Source organism: Tauraco erythrolophus, chromosome 20 (assembly GCF_009769465.1).
Source record: "Tauraco erythrolophus isolate bTauEry1 chromosome 20, bTauEry1.pri, whole genome shotgun sequence".
NCBI classification, from domain to species: domain Eukaryota; kingdom Metazoa; phylum Chordata; class Aves; order Musophagiformes; family Musophagidae; genus Tauraco; species Tauraco erythrolophus.
The window spans coordinates 9,207,170-9,227,949 of record NC_141484.1 but is presented as its reverse complement, the minus strand read 5'-3'; the positions used below and the strand labels follow the sequence as shown (position 1 = coordinate 9,227,949).

The following is a 20,780-nucleotide window of genomic DNA, read 5'->3' as shown; positions in this document are numbered from 1 at the left end:
TCTGCATCGTACTGTAATTACAGTGGTACAGAGGAGCGGGCGGGCTGCGTGGGTCTGCGAGCCTTCCGCGGCAGCGCCGGGCACAGGGCTGTGCTGCTAAAAGCCTTCATCACTCGCTAAATAAACTCCCGGAGTTGTGCCGAGGACTTTTCTCAGCGCTGAGCCCTGCTGCGTGGCAGCACGTCCACTACTCATGGCCCTGGTGTCCCTGCTCCCCCTGTAGCAGCATCCCTTTGCTGTGACAGGGTTGGTGATGCAGGCAGGGATCAAGGTGAATCCAGTAAGAAGGGGAATCCCATATTTAATGTAATTGCAGGTGAAAGAAGATCCCACATGCCTCCTTTCTTTTAGACTCCCAGTGCTCTGAGTCTCCGCACGTGCTTTATTCCCTCTTTGATGCAGCTGGCAGCTCCTTTCATTCCCTGCCAGGAGCAGCATCCCGGTGTGCTCAGCACTGCCCACCACCCCTGACCGCTCTCTCTTTGCCTCCACAGGTCCAGAGGCAGTTCCCAGCCACGCATCCGGCATGACGGACACTCCACGGGATGCCGGCCCCAAGCAGGCGGCGCCGACGCGGCCGGAGAAACCGGCTGCGGACTTCGGCTACGTGGGGATAGACGCCATCCTGGAGCAGATGAGACGGAAAGCCATGAAGCAGGGGTTCGAGTTCAACATCATGGTCGTGGGTGAGTTCTCCCTCCGCGCCAGCTGCCCGCAACGTGCTCAGCGAGTTGTTTTTGTTCTTCTGTGATGATGTTTGTCCTCTCTGGAGCCTCGGGCTCAGCGGTGGGGTCTCTGCCTTAGGAGTCAGTCAGCAAACTCCCCTTCCAGGGAGCTGACTTGAATCCGGCTGTTGTTAAAGCTGGTGATGTGACGTGGCCCATGGTCTCGTGCATCTTCCTGCATCTCGGGGTGCGTTACCCATAGGCATGTGCTGGAGGGGATCACCCCGAGGGGTGTCAGGACTCACCAGAGTGCTGGAGGGGATCACCCCGAGGGGTGTCAGGACTTACCAGAGCCTTGCAGGGAGCTCCCTTGCCGGCTCTCCTGGGAACCCTGCTCTGGTTTGAGCAGTCATAGAGCGTGTTTGGGCTCGAGGAGTCGCACTGCTGCTGGTATACCAGAGCCTGGATCTTTGCTAGCGTTTCCAGAAATTGGGGTAAAAGGTCCTGCCTGTGAGTTTTCTTGTATTTAAGAGATTGTGCTGAGCAGCTCAAAGAGCAGATGCCACCATCGTACAAGTACCAGGGAAGAAATGCCGTGTGGGATTTACTGGTGGGAATGAAGACCAGCAAGAGGGGTTTGTGTAGCTGGGTTGTTCGGCTTGGGCGGCTTCTGCTACTGGTGGCTCCTTTGGGGATCTGCAGTGTGGCACAGGAGGGAATGAGAGTGTCCCGGAGGTGTCCGCATGCAGGGAGGAATGGCTGGAAGGTTGCGTGTCCAAACCCAGCTGCCTGCAAGCTCCTGTTCCTTAGCTTTCCGAGGCTGCAGAGCAGATGGGATGAAGAGGCCGCTGGCTGCATTGCTGCTGCTGTGGCTGCAGCCTTTGCGGAGGGAGTCTGTGCTCCTGCAGCCCCTGGGCTCCCGGTGCCCGAGACTGTGCCAGCCACTCACCAGCAAAATGCTGGGTATACTGGAAAGGCAGGCGGGCACTGTGGGAGGGCATGCGAGGGGGAAAAGGGAAATTAGCCTTTTCTACTCTTTCCCAGCTGTCGGTGTCTGGCCTGGCCCTGTAGAGCCCCTTGGGTGGACTGGGCTGTGCTTCTCCAGGCTGGGCTGTGCAGGGGGATGAGAAGAGTAAAGCCCAGGCCGCGGCGGTGCGGTCTCACCATCTCGCTTCCTCCTGGGAGGAGCCACGTAGGGCTGCAGGCTTGTGCAGGGATGCCAGGGGGGTAGGAGCCCCCACAGCCCTGGGGTTACGGCAGGGCCTGATGCAGAGTTTGCTAATTCTGTAAAAGATATTAGTGTGCTGTAGCTTCCCAGTGAGCTCTTCTGGTGCTCTGCCTTTCCCGTTTTCATCTTTTCATACACAAATCGATCTATGGGGAGGGCTCCCCTGGGCTGGGAGATCACTGCAAACCTGTTCACTGCAGAACCAGCTCTTGCGAGGCTTTTTAACAAACACAGCTCTTTGCTGTGGGTGGAGCAGCCCTCCCGGGGATCCTGAGAGTCTGCAGGCGAGATTGTACGAAGCGCCCATCCCTCCTCGAGCAGGCTGTGCCGCGCCGGCACCTCGGCTTTCTGCTTTGCAGATGCGGAGGGATGTTCAGGCAAGGGCCTGGCTTTGCCTTGGCAGCGCTGTGTGTGGTATGGAAACCCGTGCCGCAGCACGGCTGGAAAACATTGTTCTTCCCTTGGCAGGCTCCGGGCTGACTGTTTACAGGCTGGGGAATTCGTGGCAGCATAAACAAGTTGAGCTCTGGCCCTCCCAGAAGACGTGGGGAGGGATGCGGGAGGAGCAGCACCTCGCCCCTGGGGAGGGGATGCTCTGCCGAGGCTGGGAGGCAGCAGCCAGCCCTCGTCCTGTTGCATTTTCCAGGGGATGGTCAGGCTTCTAGGGATTAATTTGGCTGCTTTATTCCCATCTAGTCTAAGCCACGAGTCCTTGCATTGAAATGTTTGCAATCCCTGTTTTATAGGTGGGAGATGCAAGGAGGGAGGTGGCTTCTGCACGGGAGGTGGGAATCGAGCCCCACTGCTGGGGTGGGGTCACTGTGCCCACACCGTGTCCTTGCGATGGGGCTTTTTGGAAATCCTCTGCCCTGTGTAGTGCCGCCGTAGCTGGGGCTGCAACGGGGACAAAAGGACCCCGTGGTGTGTGCAGGAGCTGCGCAGTGATTGCGGGGGGCACGGGGCATCTGCTCTGGAGCCAAGTGTCTGCTCCCTGGGTTTTGAGGAGTTTCTCTGTTTTCTTTGCTCTGGAAAAATTATTCTCCAAGCTTGTGATACAACTGGTCTGGAGAGTTGGGAGCTGCTGGTGTCCTTTACTGCCTGGATCGACCTCAGCTCTGGGATATGAAGCATGAAAACACTTCTCTGTAAAAGCTGGGGTTTTTTTTGTGGAATCTGATGTTCTTCCTGGGATGATGTTTGTGGGACTGAGATGAGCTCCTGGCCTGGACCTGCCTAAAAGGGTCCTTGCAGCCAGCTGGTCCAATTGCAAAAGCAAATCCAGCCGGGAAGCAGCAGTGGATGCTGCAGGGCTGAGGTTTGGAAGGCTGTTGCTGCTGCTAATCCTGTCCAGCTAAGTGCTTGCCAAGTTGCTCCCAAGTCTTCCCTGTGCGGCTGAACAGGGGAGGCTGCAGATGTGTCGGGATGCTCCTTCCTGGGATTCCTGGGTCCCCATGCCCTTTTTAGGGCTGCTGAGTGTCCCCACAGCCCTTAAAACATCCCTGATGGTGTCTGCCAGTCCTTGGAGCTGCTGCATTTTCGGCTGGATGCAGGGAACTGGCTCTTGCCTTGCTTGCTCCCTGCAAGCCGGCTGCTTTGGAGCCAGGGAGAGTCCTTGCTGCCTGCAGCACCCTCCTGCCTGGAATGGGCTCGAGCTCCTTGAGCCGGGGAGGCTGCAGGGGAGCAGCTGCTCCTCTTGCCTCCCTCCTGCAGATCCAGTGCAGGCTGAGTCCATCAGCATCCCCGTCCTCTGGCCCCTGAGAAAAATAGCCCAGAAACGTGTGAGTGCTGACTGTGGTTTATCCTGCTCTTTTCCAGGTCAGAGCGGCTTGGGGAAATCCACGTTAATCAACACCCTCTTCAAATCCAAAATCAGCCGGAAATCTGTACAGCCGACTTCTGAAGAGCGGATCCCCAAGACCATTGAAATCAAATCCATCACTCATGGTGAGGCTCTGCAGATCCCACCTGGTGCTTTGGCTTTTGGTCCTGCCTTGCCTTGTGTCTCCAGGGGCTCGTGGGGGTTGTGCACCTCCACTAAACCTCCAGCCCCTTCTGTCTGAAGGGGTTTTGACCATCCAGAGGCACTTGCAGGGCTGAGAAAATGTCTATTTTCTCTTTATCCACCAGCATTGACTTAACTGTGATGGAAGGGAACAAGTGAGGTGGCCATGGGGGGTGACACTTGAGGGCAGATGTGGTCCTGCATCCCTTTGGAGGACTGGTTTGTGCCTGTTAGTAGCTGTGAAAGTGCATTTCTCCCCTGGGGGCAGCTCTCCAGCTGATTTTGGGAGGGCAGGCTGAGCTAGAGCACCCATCAACACTTGCCTTATGTGCTGGCTTTCTTTTCCATTTCAGAGATTGAAGAGAAGGGGGTTCGCATGAAGCTGACGGTCATCGACACCCCGGGCTTTGGAGACCACATCAACAATGAGAACTGGTGAGCTGGGGTCCGGTGCAGAGGGAAGCCGGCCAAGCCCCAGGGCATCCTGACCCAGTGCTGGCACCAAGGACCATAGCCTGGTCCTGTGCCACCCGTGCTCTGTGAGGAGCAGGGCAGAGGGTTGATGTGGGTGGCAGCGCGGTGCCATGCTCCCCACGGCTGATCCTGGACCCTGCGAGAGCCCACAAGCATCCTGCTGTTCCGGGCATGAGACAACCTTTGTTTGCGGCCGGGAGCAGCTGTGTGCCAGCATGGCTGGTCCCTGGACATCGCTCATGTGGCTCTGAAGGCTGAACTCTGCCAGGAGTCCCCGGGACAGTGGGTGGCTGTGCGGGATGGCCCTGCCAGGCCAGGGCCGGACTGCCCTGCCCGCCCAGTGCCTTCTCACCGCGAGCTGGGCTGGGCTTTGTGGGGTTTGATGCTGCTCTTGCTCCTGTGCTGTGACGCGGTGCAAGGAGCTGAGGGATGCTCCCAGTCCTGCTCTGTCCTCAGCAGCTGGATCCTGGAGGAGAGAAGGGAGGACTTTTTAGGTACTTAATTGTCTAAACCAGCCGGTAAATTCCCTCCTGCCATGGTGCGGGGAGTTGCCAAGCGGTGAACCTGCTTTGTGATTTCCCTGCTGCTTGCAGTCACTATACGAACGGGAGCTGCCAGGAACTAAAATGTTCCCCGTGTGAGTGTGGTTTGTGTTTTTTTGTTTGTTTTATGGTATTCTGTAAGATGCTGAGCATCCCCTGCTCAGCAGGCTCTGCTCCGCCCGGTCAGGCCAGGTGGGAGCTTCGGGGTGGTCCAGATCCCTTGAGCAAACCCAGTGTCCCATCTTCCTCTCCCCACAGCTGGCAGCCCATCATGAAGTTCATCAACGACCAGTATGAGAAGTACCTGCAGGAGGAAATCAACATTAACCGGAAGAAGCGGATCCCCGACACGCGCGTGCACTGCTGTATATACTTCATCCCAGCCACCGGCCACTCGTACGTACCCTGACCCCTTGCTCAGACCCTCGTGCCTTCCCTCTCCTGCCTTCAGTCTCAGGCAGCTCAGCCATCAGAGTCTTCCTCAAGATGTCCCTGAGTTTCCTGGGGACTCGAGGAGCTTGAGGACAGCGTGAAGCTGTCCCTCCTAGGGCTGTAGCACCTAGAGCCTTCGCAATAACGTTGTATAGCTGCTGCACCCCGGAAAAACAGGGAGTTTCCTCTTCCAAGGCACCATCAAAACGTCCCTGAGCTATGGTTAGCTGCTTGCTTTGCTTTGGTCACCTTGGTTGCTCGGCTGAGGATGGATACCGGTCATTGAGCTCTCAAATTGGACAGAAAGGCTGCTGTTGCAAACAGAACATTTATTTTTTTGCTGTGCCCCTGCCTTTGTAAGGGGAGAAGCCAGTTTTCCTCATGCTACCGAGGGAGCGAACGCCTTCCCCCTTTAAGGTTGTTCTGTAGGTGGTTTGATTAGTCTGCAAGTGGGATGCAGTTTATTCAGCGCAGAGCTCTCCTTGCTCTGGCACTTCTCAAGCGACAGCATCAAAGGCCCAGATCTCACTCTACTTTTTTTTCTTCTTTTTTTTTTTTTTTTTTTCCTAGGCATGTAGCCCGCAGTGAAAATCTGGGGCGCTTAAAGTGGCTTGAAAAATGTGACTTAAAGTATCACAAGATAAAACGAGACCGAAGTTTCCTTCTGATTTGTGTCAGTTCCTTCCACTTCTGGCTCTGTCTGCATGGGGATTTTTTTTGGGTCTGTTTTCAAAAGTAAATTTAAGCTGCCAGCACTGTATTAATGTCAGCCTTTTCCTTTTCCCCGTGTAGAGATTTATTCCAATAGAAAAGACTTTGTTTTGCTTCTGTCAGTGGGTAGACCAAAAATGCATCCTTCGCTGGAATAAAATGACTGCATGGGCCAGTTATGCTCCTCTTGTGTAACCGGCCGCCGATTGGGAGCAGAAGGGCTCGACGAAACGTTTATGGTTTAATACGATAAAGCAGAAAACATTTCAAAGGGAGATGACATTTTTAGGCCAGTCTAGTGTGTTGGTCCCACTTATCCCAGCCCCCATCTGCAGACCCTGCCTTGGCAGGTCAGGGTGTTGCAGCATTTGCTTTTTTCATCACTTTGGGTTTTTAACCCTTAAAAGTGCATCCAGTGCTTGGATCCTGCGGATGCTTGACCTGCGTGGAAGTTGCAAATTTTGGGCGGTGGCGGCTGCCCCGTCCCCCTGTCCCCCGCCGGCGCCTCTCCAGCCGTGCGCTCTGGTTTCTCTCACCCGCCGGCTAACAGCAATTGCATGGATATTCAGCTGCTTTTTTTCTTTCTCTCCAACAAACATGTGTTTCCAATATCGGAGCGAGCCCAGTGGTTGGCAGCCTTTGTTGCTGAGCTCTGCGCTGATCCTCCTTCCCTGTAGCCCGATAGCCCAGCTGGGGCCAGCGCTCGCTCCCTGGCTGTGGCTCGGGGGGCTGTGCTTTCCTGCCCCGGTGTCGGAGCTGGCCTCTGGCTTGCGCGTCCCCTCCTGCCGTGGGATGGAGATAAGCTGAGGGATGAAAGCAGGGGGACAAACCCCACTGGAAGGGAGAAGTCGGTGGGAAATTCTGCTTCTCCAAGAGCTCAAGCAGGCATTGGATTTCCTCTCTTCTCCGTCGTGAAGCCCATGTTACCTTTCTCATCATCACAGATGGACTTTCTCCAGCGCTGCCCGTGGTCCGTGGACAGGAATGGACGACGTGGCCACCTCTGCTGTGGGGTGGAGGTGCTGTGGCAGCGCTGGGAGCAGAGGATCGTGCTGATTTTAGAGGTCAAGGGTCTGGGAGGCTGTGTCTTGGGGCTGTCACACAAAGTTGAATGCAGGTTTGTGCCTCCACCAAGGCAGGTGATCCGTGATCCCATGTGGAAAGCTATGGAAAGGGCATCAAGGTCCTTGCTTTGGTGCTTCTGACTTCACCAGGATGCAATGGGGAGCACGGCTGGCAAGGGTGGTGGCTCATAGTGCTGCAGGGACCTGCCCTAGGGACAGCCGCAGCCGGCTGCGGAGGACCCCGCTATGCCTATGTGGCACCATCCATGTGCTTCCCGTGCCACTTGCTGTCCCAGGATGCTTGGTGCCATTCGTGCCAGGATAGCGATTGCACGGGGCTTGTTTGTGTTGTCTTCAGGAGCTGCTGCCCTCCCCTCGTGATGCAGCCAAAGCAGCGGTGACTCGTGTCCATCTGTCCCTCCTCGCTTGTGTAGTCAGGCACGGCATAGGACCCGGTGTCCCTTCCCTGGCACACGGCTGCTACAGGCAGCTGGGGCTAAGCCTGCCGGGTCATTGGGCGAGAGCTTGCTTTTTCCTTCAAGAAAAAGGGAAGGAAAGGGCTAAAAAAAGCCAAGTTAACCGAGTGCACAGATTCAGAGGCTGGAATGGAGGGTTGCTCGGCCCCGTTTCAGTCTAACCCTCCCAGCCGGGCAGCTCAAGGGTTAATAGGTGGAGAAGTTTCTGCCAGGGAGTTCGGGACAGGCTTTTTGACCCATCTAGTTGGCACACACCATGTCCTTCTTGTAACACTCCTGTGAAGCCGTGTTTGCGAAGGCTGAGTGACGCGCTGGCGCGGGGGCTTTTGGCTGCGCCCGCACGAGCCCGGCTCTTTGCCACCCCATAAATCTCTGAGCTCCGACCCCTGCAAAGCACCACTCGGCTCTGAAACGGGCCCGGCAGCCCCTTCGCCGCCTGTACCGGAGCCGTTGGCTGACCGACTGCCACCCGCTGCTGCGTTCCTCGCCAGCATCCTGCCGGGTGCCCAGCGGGTCCCTCGAGCAGGCTGGCGGGTCCTGGGGATGGGGCTGGGTGGCTGCTGGGTGCTCGCTGGTATTTGCTCAAATTCTTGCTGCTAGTTTCATTTGAGGCACAACCAAAAGGAAATAACTTCGCAGTTCGATGTAAATTGTGATTCCTATAATGGAATTCCAAGGGAAGCAGCAGGAATGAGCCTCTGCTTGGATCCTGTCTGTGCATGGTGGCTGCGAGCCAGGCAGAAATAGTGTGGGCGCAGCCGTGGTCACGGGTACCCAGTACCCAGCTGCACTGCGTTCCCCAGCCCCATAGCAAGAGGGGACGGGGGAGCAACCAGCACTGACTGGGGTGGGCTGGAGCTTTTCCTGCAGCTCCTGCTCCAGCCCATCTGCTCCCCTTAGAGTTCCTCCACCCTCTCCCAGCAAAGCCCGAAGTGTGTGTGTGTCTAGATACAAGTCAGTAATGTCGGGGAACGTTTGGGGAAGGGGAGGAACACAGATGCTTTTTCTTCTTGAGCTCTACTCTCTGTTTCATGATCTGCTTGGAGCAGATTGCACACACCTGAAATCAACTTGCTTTCTCTTGCTGTTTTGCATATTTGTGTGTATAAGGGTTTCAGTGCTGATCCAGGTGCTGGCATTGATGTTTTGTGCAGGTGAACCAAGTTGAGATACCCGGTGGAGGCCAGCACTGCTGTGCCTGTGTCTTGTCACGGGATGATGGTGGCTGAACACCAAAGCTGATCCCTGCAGGTACCTGCAGAAGTCCCTGCTGTCCTCAGCAGTGCCTCGCAGCAGGAGTTTAAGAGGGATTAGGTCTGGACTTGCCCCATCGTGACCGTGGCCATGTCTACCTGGGACTCTATAGGGCCGTTAGTGCAAACCAGGCTCTGCACTCGTAATTGTCTTTAAGCTGTTTATTCTGCTTTAGTGTCTTCGCTTGAACATGACGTCTGGCAGCAGGTCTTGTTCTCAGTGAAAAGAATCACTTTCTTTTAAATACTTGAGGCTTTTTGAGGCTACCCAGCAGGAATTGGTAGAGTGCGATTTGGAACTTGCAAAATACCCTGAAAACATACAGTTTACTTATTTAGAGAGTCCCTTGGTTCCCTTCCTGTTCTCCAGGGTTTTGCAGGGAGGTGCCCATGGGAGGTCACCTCCAGGGATGAGACACTTGCAGAAGCCCATCGGAGCAGAAAGTTGTATCAAAGGTGCCTTGGGCTCTTCTGGCCATGGGTGCAAAGCAGTGTGGGACACAGTCACTGTGCCTGCATGGATGCTGGTGGATGCGGGCAGGGGTGTGGGCTGGCTCTGGCTCTGCCAGCATCCTCCGTTACTGCCCCAGTAACAGGGCTCTTACGTGTCAGTCGAGCTGAAATTCAAATGTCTGGCTGATTGTGAATTCATCTGCATCAGCTGCACGTGCATCCTGGTCTTCACTCTCAAAGAAGAGCTGATGAAAGAAGCAGGAACAAAGTCTCGGTAGGGAAGAGGCTTTTAGAGGGGAAAAATTGTTTGAAAAATAGCAAAGAAAGAGGAGGGGAAAGAAGTCTGCTGGGAACGGAGCATAACTGCATTGCTTCCTTGGAGGTCTGGGAAATACATTATGCAGAGCTCCAAACAATGTTTGCCAGCAGCAAGTCTTCTTAGATGTGTCCATGGGGGTTTCCTTGTGTTTTATTCTTTTCTTTTCTTTTTTTTTTTAATAGCCAAACTCTTTCTTTCCTGGGGCCCAGGGTGATCTGTGACTCCTGAGTTTATGTTAGGAACTTGTTTGTCCGCACGCTAACGATGTGCTCTGGGCTATATGTGCTGTTAGTGTGTGCGGAGAAGGTCCACCTGGCATGGTCTGGCCCGATCCCTGGGACAGGAGTGGGTTTGACGAGGGAAGGGCTTGGCTGAGTCACCAGTGCTGGCTGTGCCCGAGCAGCCTTGAGCTGCTGGTTTTGGATCAGCTGGAGCTGAGCGGGTCTGTCCGGGGCTCACTGTCCCTCCCTTGGCACTGGAGCTGTCCAGGGGTGGCCTCGTGGGATGGGGACGCTGCCTGGTGCCTGCCAAGGAGCAGGATCAGCCCCTCCCCCTTTGCACTCATGTGACTCTTGCTGGGTTTGCAGGAGCCATACTGGGTCTGCAGGGGGTCTCTCAGCCCTTCCTAAGGCCCAAGACGACCATGGTGGGGTTTGGCTTGAGCGTGTTGGCAGCAGGTTCTCTCTTGGCCATGTTCTTCCCGCGCTCTCCACTCTGCTCCATGTTCCCCCACGCAGGGCTCCTGTGCGTACTCACTTGCACCTGGGAATTTTAAGTCACCATCCCATTTAGTTTTGGTTCTTCCCTGTTGCCGTGGGGCTCTGGTTTGTGGCACAGGGCTGGCCTGCCATTGGGGAGGTCTCATTCTTGGCCCCAGCTCTGCTGCTGAAGCCTATGGCTCCTCCAAAAGGTGCCTTCACCTCTCTGTGCCCCAGTTTCACCAAAGATGAGTTGGGTGGTGTCCTGCTGGCACGTGCCACTGTTGGAGGTCCTGAGGATGTACGGGTGGCAGAGGTGTCCCTTTGCTTCTGGGGCTGTGGCGTTGGCCTTCCTGCCCCTTCCCCTGTGCGCCTTCAGTGAGGGCTCGTTTCAAACAGGCTCCTTTAATGCATGAGCAGCCCGAAGGTGTTCCTGTACCCTGGTCTCCCCTGGGACCCCCAAGTTTCCTTTTTCAAGGTGACATCTCAACTGTTCCGCATGGCCGGAGGTCCTCATCACCTCCAGAGCCACCGAGGGGGACCTGCAGCAAGTAGAGGTGTCCCAAGGAGGGCTTTCCTGTAGCTGGCTTGGGAACCCCCAGCAGTAAAACAACGTTCAGGGAGGCCTGAGGAGCAAGGCAAGGTCACAGCCCAGTGCCCTCATCGCCGTCCGCAGCTGGACCGCAGCCCTCGGACGCAGAGCAGCGTGGCACCGGAGGTCGCATCCATGCTGTCAGCAGGAGCGTTTGCAGAAGGGAGGGATTTCCCGAGGGGCTGATCGTTGGGATTATGCAATCTTTGCAGCTTTGCTCTGCTGAGACATTCCTCGTAGAGGTTTTCTGACATCGCCATGGTCTCATCCCAGCTTTGCCAAGGACACGCGTAGCTTTGGGCAAGTTCCTGCAGCCCTCTGTGGGCGAGAATCCACAGAGATAAAAGCCCTCTCCTGCTTCACGGGGCTCTGCGAGGGTTCGCAGGGTGCTTTGAAACAAGAAAGGGAAACGTTTTAAGTGTTTGTCTGCAAACCACCTCTGAGACGGACACGTGCTGTCGTGCTTTTAGGAAAATGTCTGTATTTTCACTATCAGAAAGGAAGTGATTCCCCCTCCATGCCTGGTCTTTGAACACCTCCTCTCTACCAGGGGATTGCAGCAGCCCTCGCCTCGCTTTCCATGTGCAAATCCCCTTTTTTTCTGCTGGATTTTTTTCAGGCTCCGACCACTCGACATCGAGTTCATGAAACGCCTAAGCAAAGTGGTCAACATCGTCCCTGTGATTGCAAAAGCCGACACGTTAACGCTGGAGGAGAGGGACTACTTCAAACAAAGGGTAAGGGGCTGGTGGCTCTTAGCTGGGCTCCTGTCTCTCGTCCCCCAGCCCCTCCTGCCCCTTCCCCCTCCCCTTCCCCTGCCTCCCTGGCCGGGCTGGGAGGGCGAGTGCCTGGCCAGGAGCCCAGTGCATTCCTCCGGCTGCCGCTCTGAGCGATCCCACGTGGCCGCAGGAAAGGCTCTGCGCTCCGAGCAGTTCCTTGTGTTTCTCTTGGATCTTTGTCAGTGCAGGATAAGTTCCGAGCTCAAAGTCTCGGAGCTTGTTTCTCCTGCCTCCTTTGTTATTGTCATTGTTATTTTCAGGCTGGTTTCTGTTATTTTGGGAGGTAGGTGGTGCTGCACGGAGAGGCTGGAAAACCCGTCCTGTGCAGCATCATGCACCGATACAGGAACCAGGCAAAAAAATGTGTGGGTTTGCTGGGGCAAGATTTATGGGGGAAGCAAGGCATGAAATCCGCTTGGTGGGGAGCCGAGGAGGGGCTGTGTGAATCCCCAGTGAGACATGGGCTTTCCTCCACACACACACCCCTGGTGCTGCTGAGAGGTGGAGATGCTCCACTTTGGGGCTCAGTAAGGGGCCATGAGACTGTTCGTAGAGGTGATGGATGTGGCTGCAGACGCGGTGGCCTCGCCATTCCCTGCAGCAGTAAACGAGCCACCGAGCTCTTGGTCTGCGAGTCTGAACTGCAGCAGGGCGAAGCAAAGGGAGAGGGGGTCTTGCCCAAAGGGCAGTTCAAGGGGCCACCTCCACTAGTTATGGAGAGGCCACCGCGTTGGCCGGTTCAATGCCTCTGTGCAGAAGAGGATGGGCCACCCCTCCCTGCAGCAGTGCTCTTCCCAGTTCTTCAAGAGCAGGATGAGGCATTGAAATATCCAGCCTGGTTTTGGGGGCTGAACCCAAACTCTGCAAGCAGTTCCCTTTGCAGTGAGCTCGAGGATGGCTGGAAATGGAGCGGAGAGGGAATCCCACCTGGGCTTGTCGGCGTGGCAGCCTATTTGCATGGAGATCTGCGAGGAGCTGGTGCAGGAGGATGGGGGTGTGAGTCCACGGTGCCACATCTGCTCTCTGCAGTGGCTTTTGCAGACTGCCACCTCCATTCAGAGGTTACGAGTGCACGTATCCAGGTGCCTGTGGGTGGCTGGCTGGCTCTGGGACAACAAAGTCAGCCTGGGACCTAAAATGTCACCTGGGTGCTCTCGGCTGCTGATACCATCCTGTGTGATGAAAGACCACGGGGAGACCACCTGGCTCACCCACTCTGCAGTGGCTCTGTGCAGGATGAGCTCGTCTCATCTCTAATTACATTCCTGATTGTAACCAGACCCCCCAAAATCCTTCCAGATGGAGGGAGAGCACGGAGCCACATGGCGTGTTTGCAGTGCTCCTTCTGCAAGGGGCTCTCCCTGCTTACGCCCAAGCTCCAGATCTCCTGGGGCAAACGAGAGGGTGGGCGATGGGTCCAGGTGGGCACAGGCTGGGACCTTCTCCCTTTGCTCTGGCATGCCTGCCTGCGTGCTTCCAAAAAGCAGAGCCCCAGCTGTGTCTGGAGGTGTAGGTGGTTTGGAGAGGTGGTAGGTTTTTGGGTTTGGATCGGGGTGGGCAGGTGATGGTGAAGCACCAGGCTGGCTGCAGGCTGCCCAGGTTGGTGCCACTGCTGCACCGAGTTAGTGGAATGGGCTCCCATGCCCTGCAGGGTTGGCTTTGTTGGGTTGTTCCCTTAAAAATAGTGTAGGGGTTTGGCTGGGGGGTTTCTTCGGGCTGGATCCACTTCCTTTGCCAGCCTGCAACGTAGGGCTGACACGGAGGAGTTTATTGCTGTAGGAAGCAATGGGTTCCTCAGGCTGGGTTCGGATTTGCAGCTTTGTTGGAGAAGGCTGATCCTCCATGCTCTCCGTGAGCTGAGCCTCCACCCAGGAATCAGATTTCAGCATCTCTTCCCCTTGCACAAAGGCAGCATCCTTACAGGCCGCTCTTCCAAGCTGTCTGTGTCCCTGTCGCCTCGGATCAGGTGCTGCTGTGACTCCTTTTCCAAGGAGCACAAGCAGACACCAACTGCAATTTCTTAATTTTGAGTTGCGTGCCTGGCAGCTGCATTCCCCGTTGCTTGGTGCAGCTTGTATGGTCTTACTGCCTTTTTCAATCCCAAAGCAACACCCAGCTCATACAGCTTCGTCCCTCTCAGGCTGAACTCCGTGTCTTGGCACCAGGTTCTGGCAGAGATTCCAGGGCAAGCACTTGGTAGATGTGTAGCAGTTAAACACAGGTCTCTCTCCCCAAGGTGGACAGTGTTTAGGATGGAGAGGGAAAATCCTGCTGCTGTGGTGGGAATGCAGCTCCTCTGCCCGTGTCTCCTTCATGTGTTCCTCTGCTCTTCTCTCCTAGATAATGGCCGATCTTCTTGCCAATGGGATCGACGTGTATCCTCAGAAGGAGTTTGATGAAGACTCTGAAGATCGGCTAGTGAATGAGAAATTCAGGGTTAGTGTGCGGTGTTGTGGTTTGGGTGTGTTTGGATGGGCCCTGCAGCTCCGGATGCTGGTGGTGTCCTGGCAGGTTTCTTGCAAAGTGCCTCTGTTTCTTTCCAAAGCTGCTATGCTCCTGGCCAGGGGGTCTGCCCAGGACCAAGGATCCTGCCAGAGCCCAGAGCAGGGACAAAGAGGGTGAGGAAGGTACCTGGGGAAGGTGTCCTCTCCCATCCATGTCCCTGCTCCTTCCTCCAGCCCTGTTCCTCAAAGGTGCCCTCAGCAATCATCAGACAGGGAGGTCCCGTGGCCTCTTGCCCTGTTCCTGGGGCAGGGAATGCCAGTGTCTGCCCATCCTGGCAAAGGGAGCAGCTGTCCCGGCACCTGAAGGGAATTTCCCTGTAGGCTGCTCTGCTTTTGTGGCTGTCAATTCCTTGCTATAGGAAGTATCTAACAGGTATTTTGGCTCAAAAGAGTGGATTGGACAAATCCAAGGAAAAAAATGTCTTTTAGGGACTCTTAAGTGCAAAACACCACCTAGGATCAGGAAAGGATCAGGTTGCCAGATGCTGGGGCATCACAATACCTCTGCCCTGGCTGAGCGCTGGCGCCTGCCAGTGAGGTTCTGGGCTGGGCTGGTTTGGGGCTGGTTTTGGACTGGGCACAGATCCTGGGCTGCCTGCGGTCCCTGGCAGGTAATGCTGCTCAGGAGCATCGGGGACAGACCAGCTCCTCCCATGGAACTCTCCTGAAAACAGCTCGACGTAGGACTTTGCTTGCCAACTTGGTTTCCCGACCAGTTTTGAGGAGGAAAATGCAACTTTTTTTCCTCTTCGCTCAGGAAATGATCCCGTTTGCAGTGGTGGGCAGTGACCAGGAGTACCAGGTTAACGGAAGAAGAATCCTTGGAAGGAAGACCAAGTGGGGCACCATTGAAGGTACCTTGTCCTCATTTCTCTACCTTTTGAGCCCATCTCCCTGCTCTGCCAGAAGGTGATGAGGTCCAAAACCAGCAGCAGAAGTTGTGGTGTATATAGTGCTTCCCTGCCCCTCCAAGGAAAATCACTTCCTTGGTGTTTGGGGACTTAAAACACCTCAGGCTGTGCTCCTGGGTCTTTGTGTGGCTCAAGGGGCTGCCAAAGGGGACACTTTTGGGTTTCTTGTAGCCTGGCTTCTGCTGGCTGCACCGTTAAGTGCCTGATGGCTGGGTTTGAGGGCACACGAGTACATTGCTGACGTCCCGGTGTCTCAAGCCCAGGTTAGAGCCTTTCCCCTGGCATCTGGAGGTCTCTGCACCCTCCACCACGTATTCGACTGATGCCCTTGTGGGATCTCTTCCTCCTTCCATCTTCATCCCACCAGGGTCTTCCTTTTTTATCCCCTATTTTAAATGATAGTTTAAAGGCTAGATGAAGGCTCCTGGGTCCAGTGTGTGTACGCATTTCCCTGTCCCTGACAGGCAACTGGCATGTCTCCAGTGCCACCCGTCTTATCTTCCTCCCCTTCATTTAGTAGGTTTCTCTCATTTATGGGTCTTTTTGATAGGAATCCTGTGTTGAGGGATGGCTTAAGGAAGCTGCCTGGGAAATCAATGTATTTTAAAGCTCTGCTGCCCTCTCGTGCTCTGTCCTTGGAAGCTCTGAGTGTATTGGGGCTCCTTAAACCACTCACCTTCTGCGTGTGGCCTCTGCCTTCAGCATGGGGAGACCCCAGGACCCAGCCATGGCCACAGGCAGCCTTGGCAGAGCCGCGTTATTTCTTGTCTTGCCATTTCTCATTATGTTCAGGCGTTTTTTGGTGGAAAAAAAAATCAAAATAAGAGAGTTGATCATTGAAATTCAAATGCCTGGTAAACTGCAAGCTGTCAGACTAGTTGTGGTGGAGCAACGCCCCTTGATTTTTGCCTCTTGCAAACACTCTTGCTTGCTCCCAGCCTTGTTCAGGCAGCAGTGGCCTTTGTGTGGCAAGATCGTGTCCTCCCACCGCGCCGGCAGCCTGAGCTGCACAGTCACTGACTGCTTGGGATGTCGTGGGATGCTCGTGGTGAAGCTATAGATGAAACACTTCTGTGGAGCCATGCCCGGCGCTCGCTGCAAAGCTCACCCTGTCCCATTCCTGCCACGTTTGGAGCCCACTTAAGCTTGTGTAGGTCCAAAGCGGGGGATCACAGTGAGAGATGCTGCTGGGAGCTCCCTCGTTTGGTGGGAGATGGTGGAAAGAGACTGGACATGCTCAGTCAGACCTCACCAGCCAGTTGGTGGTGCTGAGCTGAGGCAGGTACCTGGGTAAATCACTGGCCTTGCAGCAGCAAAGCAGACTCTTGAGTCCTGCACCCTGTAGCCCCTGGGGTAAGTCCCTGTCTCAGCCCTCCACACACTAGTGAAGCCCCACAGGGTCCTCCTTACCCCGAGTGGTTGCTGTACTCATGCTGTGGGTGCACACTGATGGGTTTCTTTCTCTTCCTGCCAGTGGAGAACACAACACACTGTGAGTTCGCCTACCTGCGGGACCTCCTCATCAGGTGGGTTGGACTGTGCCCTGTCTCTGTAGCCTTTGGTCACCAGGTGGCATCCAAAGAAAGGGGAAATCCCAGCCCAGATCCAAGCAGCCACTGCTTCACTCTGCTTATCCATCCATCCATCCATCCATCCATCCATCCCTCCCTTCCTCCCTCCCTCCCTCCTTCCCCTCTCAGCCTGCTGCAACGCTGCAGCCCCTCTGCGTGGGGTGGCCCCTCTCAATGGGACATGGCTTCAGGGGGCTTTTCTTAGCTATGATGCTGAGTTAAGGGAGGAGAGGAGCAGTGGATGGGCCAGGACAGTCTCCAAGATTGCTGGTAGCCTGCAGCATGGCTCCAGCTCACCTGCAAGCAGCTGGGAAGCCTTTTAGCCTTAGTGATCCCTTACCAGCTCCAGGTCCTACCCCCAGTCCGAAGACATCACCCTCCTGTGTCCCAGGATTGTAGCATTGAGATGTCTGGGCAATTGCTGGTCCCACTGCAAAGAGGTGTCCCTGCTGCCGGGGATGGGAGGCTGAGCCCCCTCTTGCTGGAGGGGACATTGGGCTCCTCCTAAACTGGGCTGCAGGATGGGTGTCTTCCCGGGTGGGTGTCGTGCACCCAGGGCTCCTGCGTACCCGAGCACCGGCTGTTGGTACCAGTGGAGGCTTCTGGTCTTGGCTGCCCATGCGTGCCTTTGCTTCCCTCCTGGGCCCTAAAAATACCGTTAACCAGTAACGCAGGAGGGGAAATTTGGGAGTGGGGGGTGTTTGGAAGCAGAGGCTGGGGGGTGCAAGAGTGGGGGGGCGGAGGCTGGGCTGGCTGAACCCACACCCAGCGAGGTGCCATTGCCCCTGTCTCCCTTTCCCGCAGGACGCACATGCAGAACATAAAGGATATTACCAGCAACATCCACTTCGAAGCCTACAGAGTCAAGAGGCTGAACGAGGGCCAGAGCTCGCTCTCCAACGGCGTGACCGACAAAGAGCTGGTGGCTAACGAAATGTAACCGTCTCGCTCCGTAGCCAGGACCTTGCTCGCTCACGCTCGCTATTTCTCCCCTCTTCCCTCTTTATTTTTATATAAATCCTCTGCCACTGTCCCCCTCCCCACCCCCCAGCCCCCTGCCAATGTTAACTGACCAAATAACCAGACGCCGTCTCTGTTGTGCAGAGCGGGGCAGCCGCTTATCCTCCCCGCTTTGGGCACGGGTTTTCTTCTCAGCTCCCCCAGGTCCACATCCCTGGGCTGGGGACTGTCCCCCCGTGGAGGTCGGGCTCTTGCTGGCCCCCAGTGCTGGCCCGACAGCCCAGCTCGGGGAGTAGATCTGTGGGGTCGGGGTGTCCCTGGGAACCCCACCTGCCCCTCCGTGCAGATGCTCTTCTCCGTCCGTTGGAGGCAAGGGCTTCTCCAGGTGAACATAGCCTTGGGAAGCGAGGTGTGGTGGTCTGAAGAGAAGCAAGATGGTGCCATCCTTGTCTCCTGCCATCTCCGAGCCCTCTGCAGCCCTCTGGGACCCGCCAGCCCCCAACCCACCCCCTCCACCCTGCCTACATGCAATAAACTGGGAGCGTTTAGGTGTCACCTCGCCCGTCACCAACCCCCGGCCAGGCAGAGCGACCCGTTTTGGGAGAAGTGCCTTTTCAGACTGTTACCCTGCAATAGTGGGGAGAGGGGAGGGGGGCCTCGCCTTGGCTGGCTTTGCAGCCCCTGGAAGCAGAGACTCCTTTTCCCTCTCCCTTGGGCCGTAGATGTGGCTGACATCCTGGGAACACTTGTATATTTATTTTTCATTCAGTTGGGTGGGTTTATCCGAAGGAGGCTGAGAGCGGAACGTCTCTGCAAAGCGGTGATGGGAGGCGGAGGGTTGTCCTGTCTGACCCTCGTGATTCTCGGGCTTTTCCCTATGTCAGAGGAGGCCATTGGGTTGGTTTTTTTTTTTTTTTTTTACTTACTATTTTTTGGACCCCTTGTATGATGCGTGTACGTGTAACACGCTCCGCTGTTTCACCAGCCCTGGCGCAGGGGGACGGTGCATGCGGAGACCGAGCCCTGCAGCCGCGAGGAGGGCTGGGGCGACGTTTGTGGGTGCTGCACCCCATGGCCCCCCTGCTCTGAACCTCCCCCACCCCACTCCTCCTTCAATGAGTCTCCAGTAAATAAGACCCTACGAGGGGGTGGGTTAAATAACGCTGTGACGCAGGATCTGCAGGCCCGCCCCGGCCCCGCTTGCCTTTCTGTTCTCCGCTCTGTCCATCTCCGTGTCCTCTCAAAGGGGTAAAACTTTCTGCAAATCGCCCTTTTTGGGGGGGGCACATACTAAAAGGGCAGCGTGTCGCATCGCGGAGCCCACCCCCTGGTCTCCACGGTGGGGGCAGATCCACCTTCTTCAGCACAAGTGACCAGGAGGAAGGAGGAGGTCGCCCTCATCTTGTTGGGGTTGCCCAGATGACATTGCTCAGCGGAGGGTCTGCAGGGGCTCCCCACATATGTGCCCCCCTCCAGCAGCCAAAGGGGTGTGTGGGGGGGTTCATTGCAAGGAGAATCCACTCTCCCCCTTGACTCATGTTTCCCCCCACCACTGCAGCACGATGTAGCTGTTGGGGAAGAACAACTATCTACTTGCTGACTTGCTATATTTTAGCAAAAACGAAACCAGAAAAAGTATATTAACTGAAAAAAAAAATACGTTTCAAGTGTTTAAAAAAAGACTAGGAAAAGGGGAGAAAAGTCTCTTGTGTGAGGCACTTCCGCAAATGTCATCTTCAGACTTTTTTTTTTGTTTCCCTCTAGTTGATATCTCAAGCTGGGCCAAGCAAGACGTGCCGCTTTCTCCTTTGTAACCTGATTATTTTTTTGGGAAAAAAAAAAAAACCCACAATAAAAAAACCACCCACCTTCATCCAGATCTATTAAAATGGCCTTTTGGGGGTTATAAGCATTATGACAAATTTAGTCCATTTTTGTATAAATAATAGTGTTTAATATGTATTTCCCAAAATAAATGTTTCAAATGCAAATAGGAGGAAACTTGTTTGGAAATGTCTGTTCCCAGCCAGGGTGTGATGGTTACTGGATGGACCCTCTGGGGTTGGGGGCAATGGGATGGTTCAGCTCCAGAGCTCCTGTGCTCTGCCCACTTTGAGGTGAAGGTTTTATTTATTCCTAATTCCCTTAGCTCTTCCTACCTCGGATATCTGCCCCAGGGACTCCACAGAACACTGGAGCTGCTGGTGCTGAGCACCCTGGGAACCGAGCCAGCACCATGTGTCCTTGCAAACTCTAAGGGAGGCAGGTGGGTCCCTTCCCTCTGCTTCCATGGTGGAGCTCTTTCTACTGCAGTTGCTGGTATTTTGGTTAAGAAGTGAGTTGTGCCTAGTTCACACAATGCGGCTCTGACTTCGCAGGCAGGTGGTCTTCAAAACCTTTCATGACTGTAGGGTTGGCCTTGGGATGCCCTTGAAAGTTGGCTTGACTTTGAAGACTCACCTTCCTGAACACATTTCTCCCTGGTGTCGCAGATGAGACAGCATCCAGGCTGGTGGTTTAATCTGTATCTTACGTGTCTATTATATTTGCCCTGCCCCAAGTCGATTAAACTCAAAAGCCATCTGGACATGGTCCTGGGCAACTGGCTCTAGGTGACCCTGTTGGAGCAGAGAGTTGGACCAGATGACCTCCAGAGGTCCCTTCCAACATCAACAGCTCTGGGATTCTGGAACTGTATGAAGACAAAAGCAACAGGATGGAAGTCAGGTTGGGTTGGGTTGGGTTCTTATGGGTGTGTAGAGTACAAGACAGACTTATGTACAGTTTTCTGCTTTTCTGCTGGCACCTGGTTTCAGAGCAATGAATCAGCTCGTCTTGTGGGACATCCAGTGAGGTGTGCTGTAAAGTTTGTTGATGGGCCACCTTTACCCCAGCTAAAACCATCCCTAGCAATACCCTGGGTTTTGTGCTATGCTGCAGTTCCACGGTTGCTGTAGTTCAGAGGCTCCTCACCCCCACGGCTCTTCTCTACCAAATGAGTCTGTTGGGGAGAAGCAGCCCTGACGAGATCAAGGTGTTCTTGCTGTTGTAACCAGAGCAAGAACCAGAGCAAATGCTCTTGGAGGGGGGAAAAATCAACATGTAGTTGTAGTAATTTACAAACACGGACCATGGGCTTTGCTTGT

At 55.2% G+C, this 20,780-nt stretch overlaps 1 protein-coding gene across 3 annotated transcripts in view; it reads left to right on the top strand.

Annotated features, from left to right (window-relative positions):
• Window positions 1–17,629, top strand: part of SEPTIN9 (septin 9) — a 137,386-nt gene extending 119,757 nt beyond the window's left edge. For all 3 annotated transcript variants that reach the window (XM_086623885.1, XM_086623883.1, XM_086623884.1), the window contains 9 exons: window positions 495–686; window positions 3,709–3,837; window positions 4,249–4,330; window positions 5,170–5,307; window positions 11,529–11,646; window positions 14,029–14,124; window positions 14,950–15,046; window positions 16,578–16,629; window positions 17,479–17,629. In XM_086623885.1, coding sequence (XP_086480011.1) covers window positions 495–686; window positions 3,709–3,837; window positions 4,249–4,330; window positions 5,170–5,307; window positions 11,529–11,646; window positions 14,029–14,124; window positions 14,950–15,046; window positions 16,578–16,629; window positions 17,479–17,614 — 1,040 coding nt within the window. In that variant the 3' untranslated portion in view covers window positions 17,615–17,629. The remainder of the gene's footprint in view (window positions 1–494; window positions 687–3,708; window positions 3,838–4,248; window positions 4,331–5,169; window positions 5,308–11,528; window positions 11,647–14,028; window positions 14,125–14,949; window positions 15,047–16,577; window positions 16,630–17,478) is intronic.
• The last annotated feature ends 3,151 nt before the right edge of the window (window positions 17,630–20,780 follow it).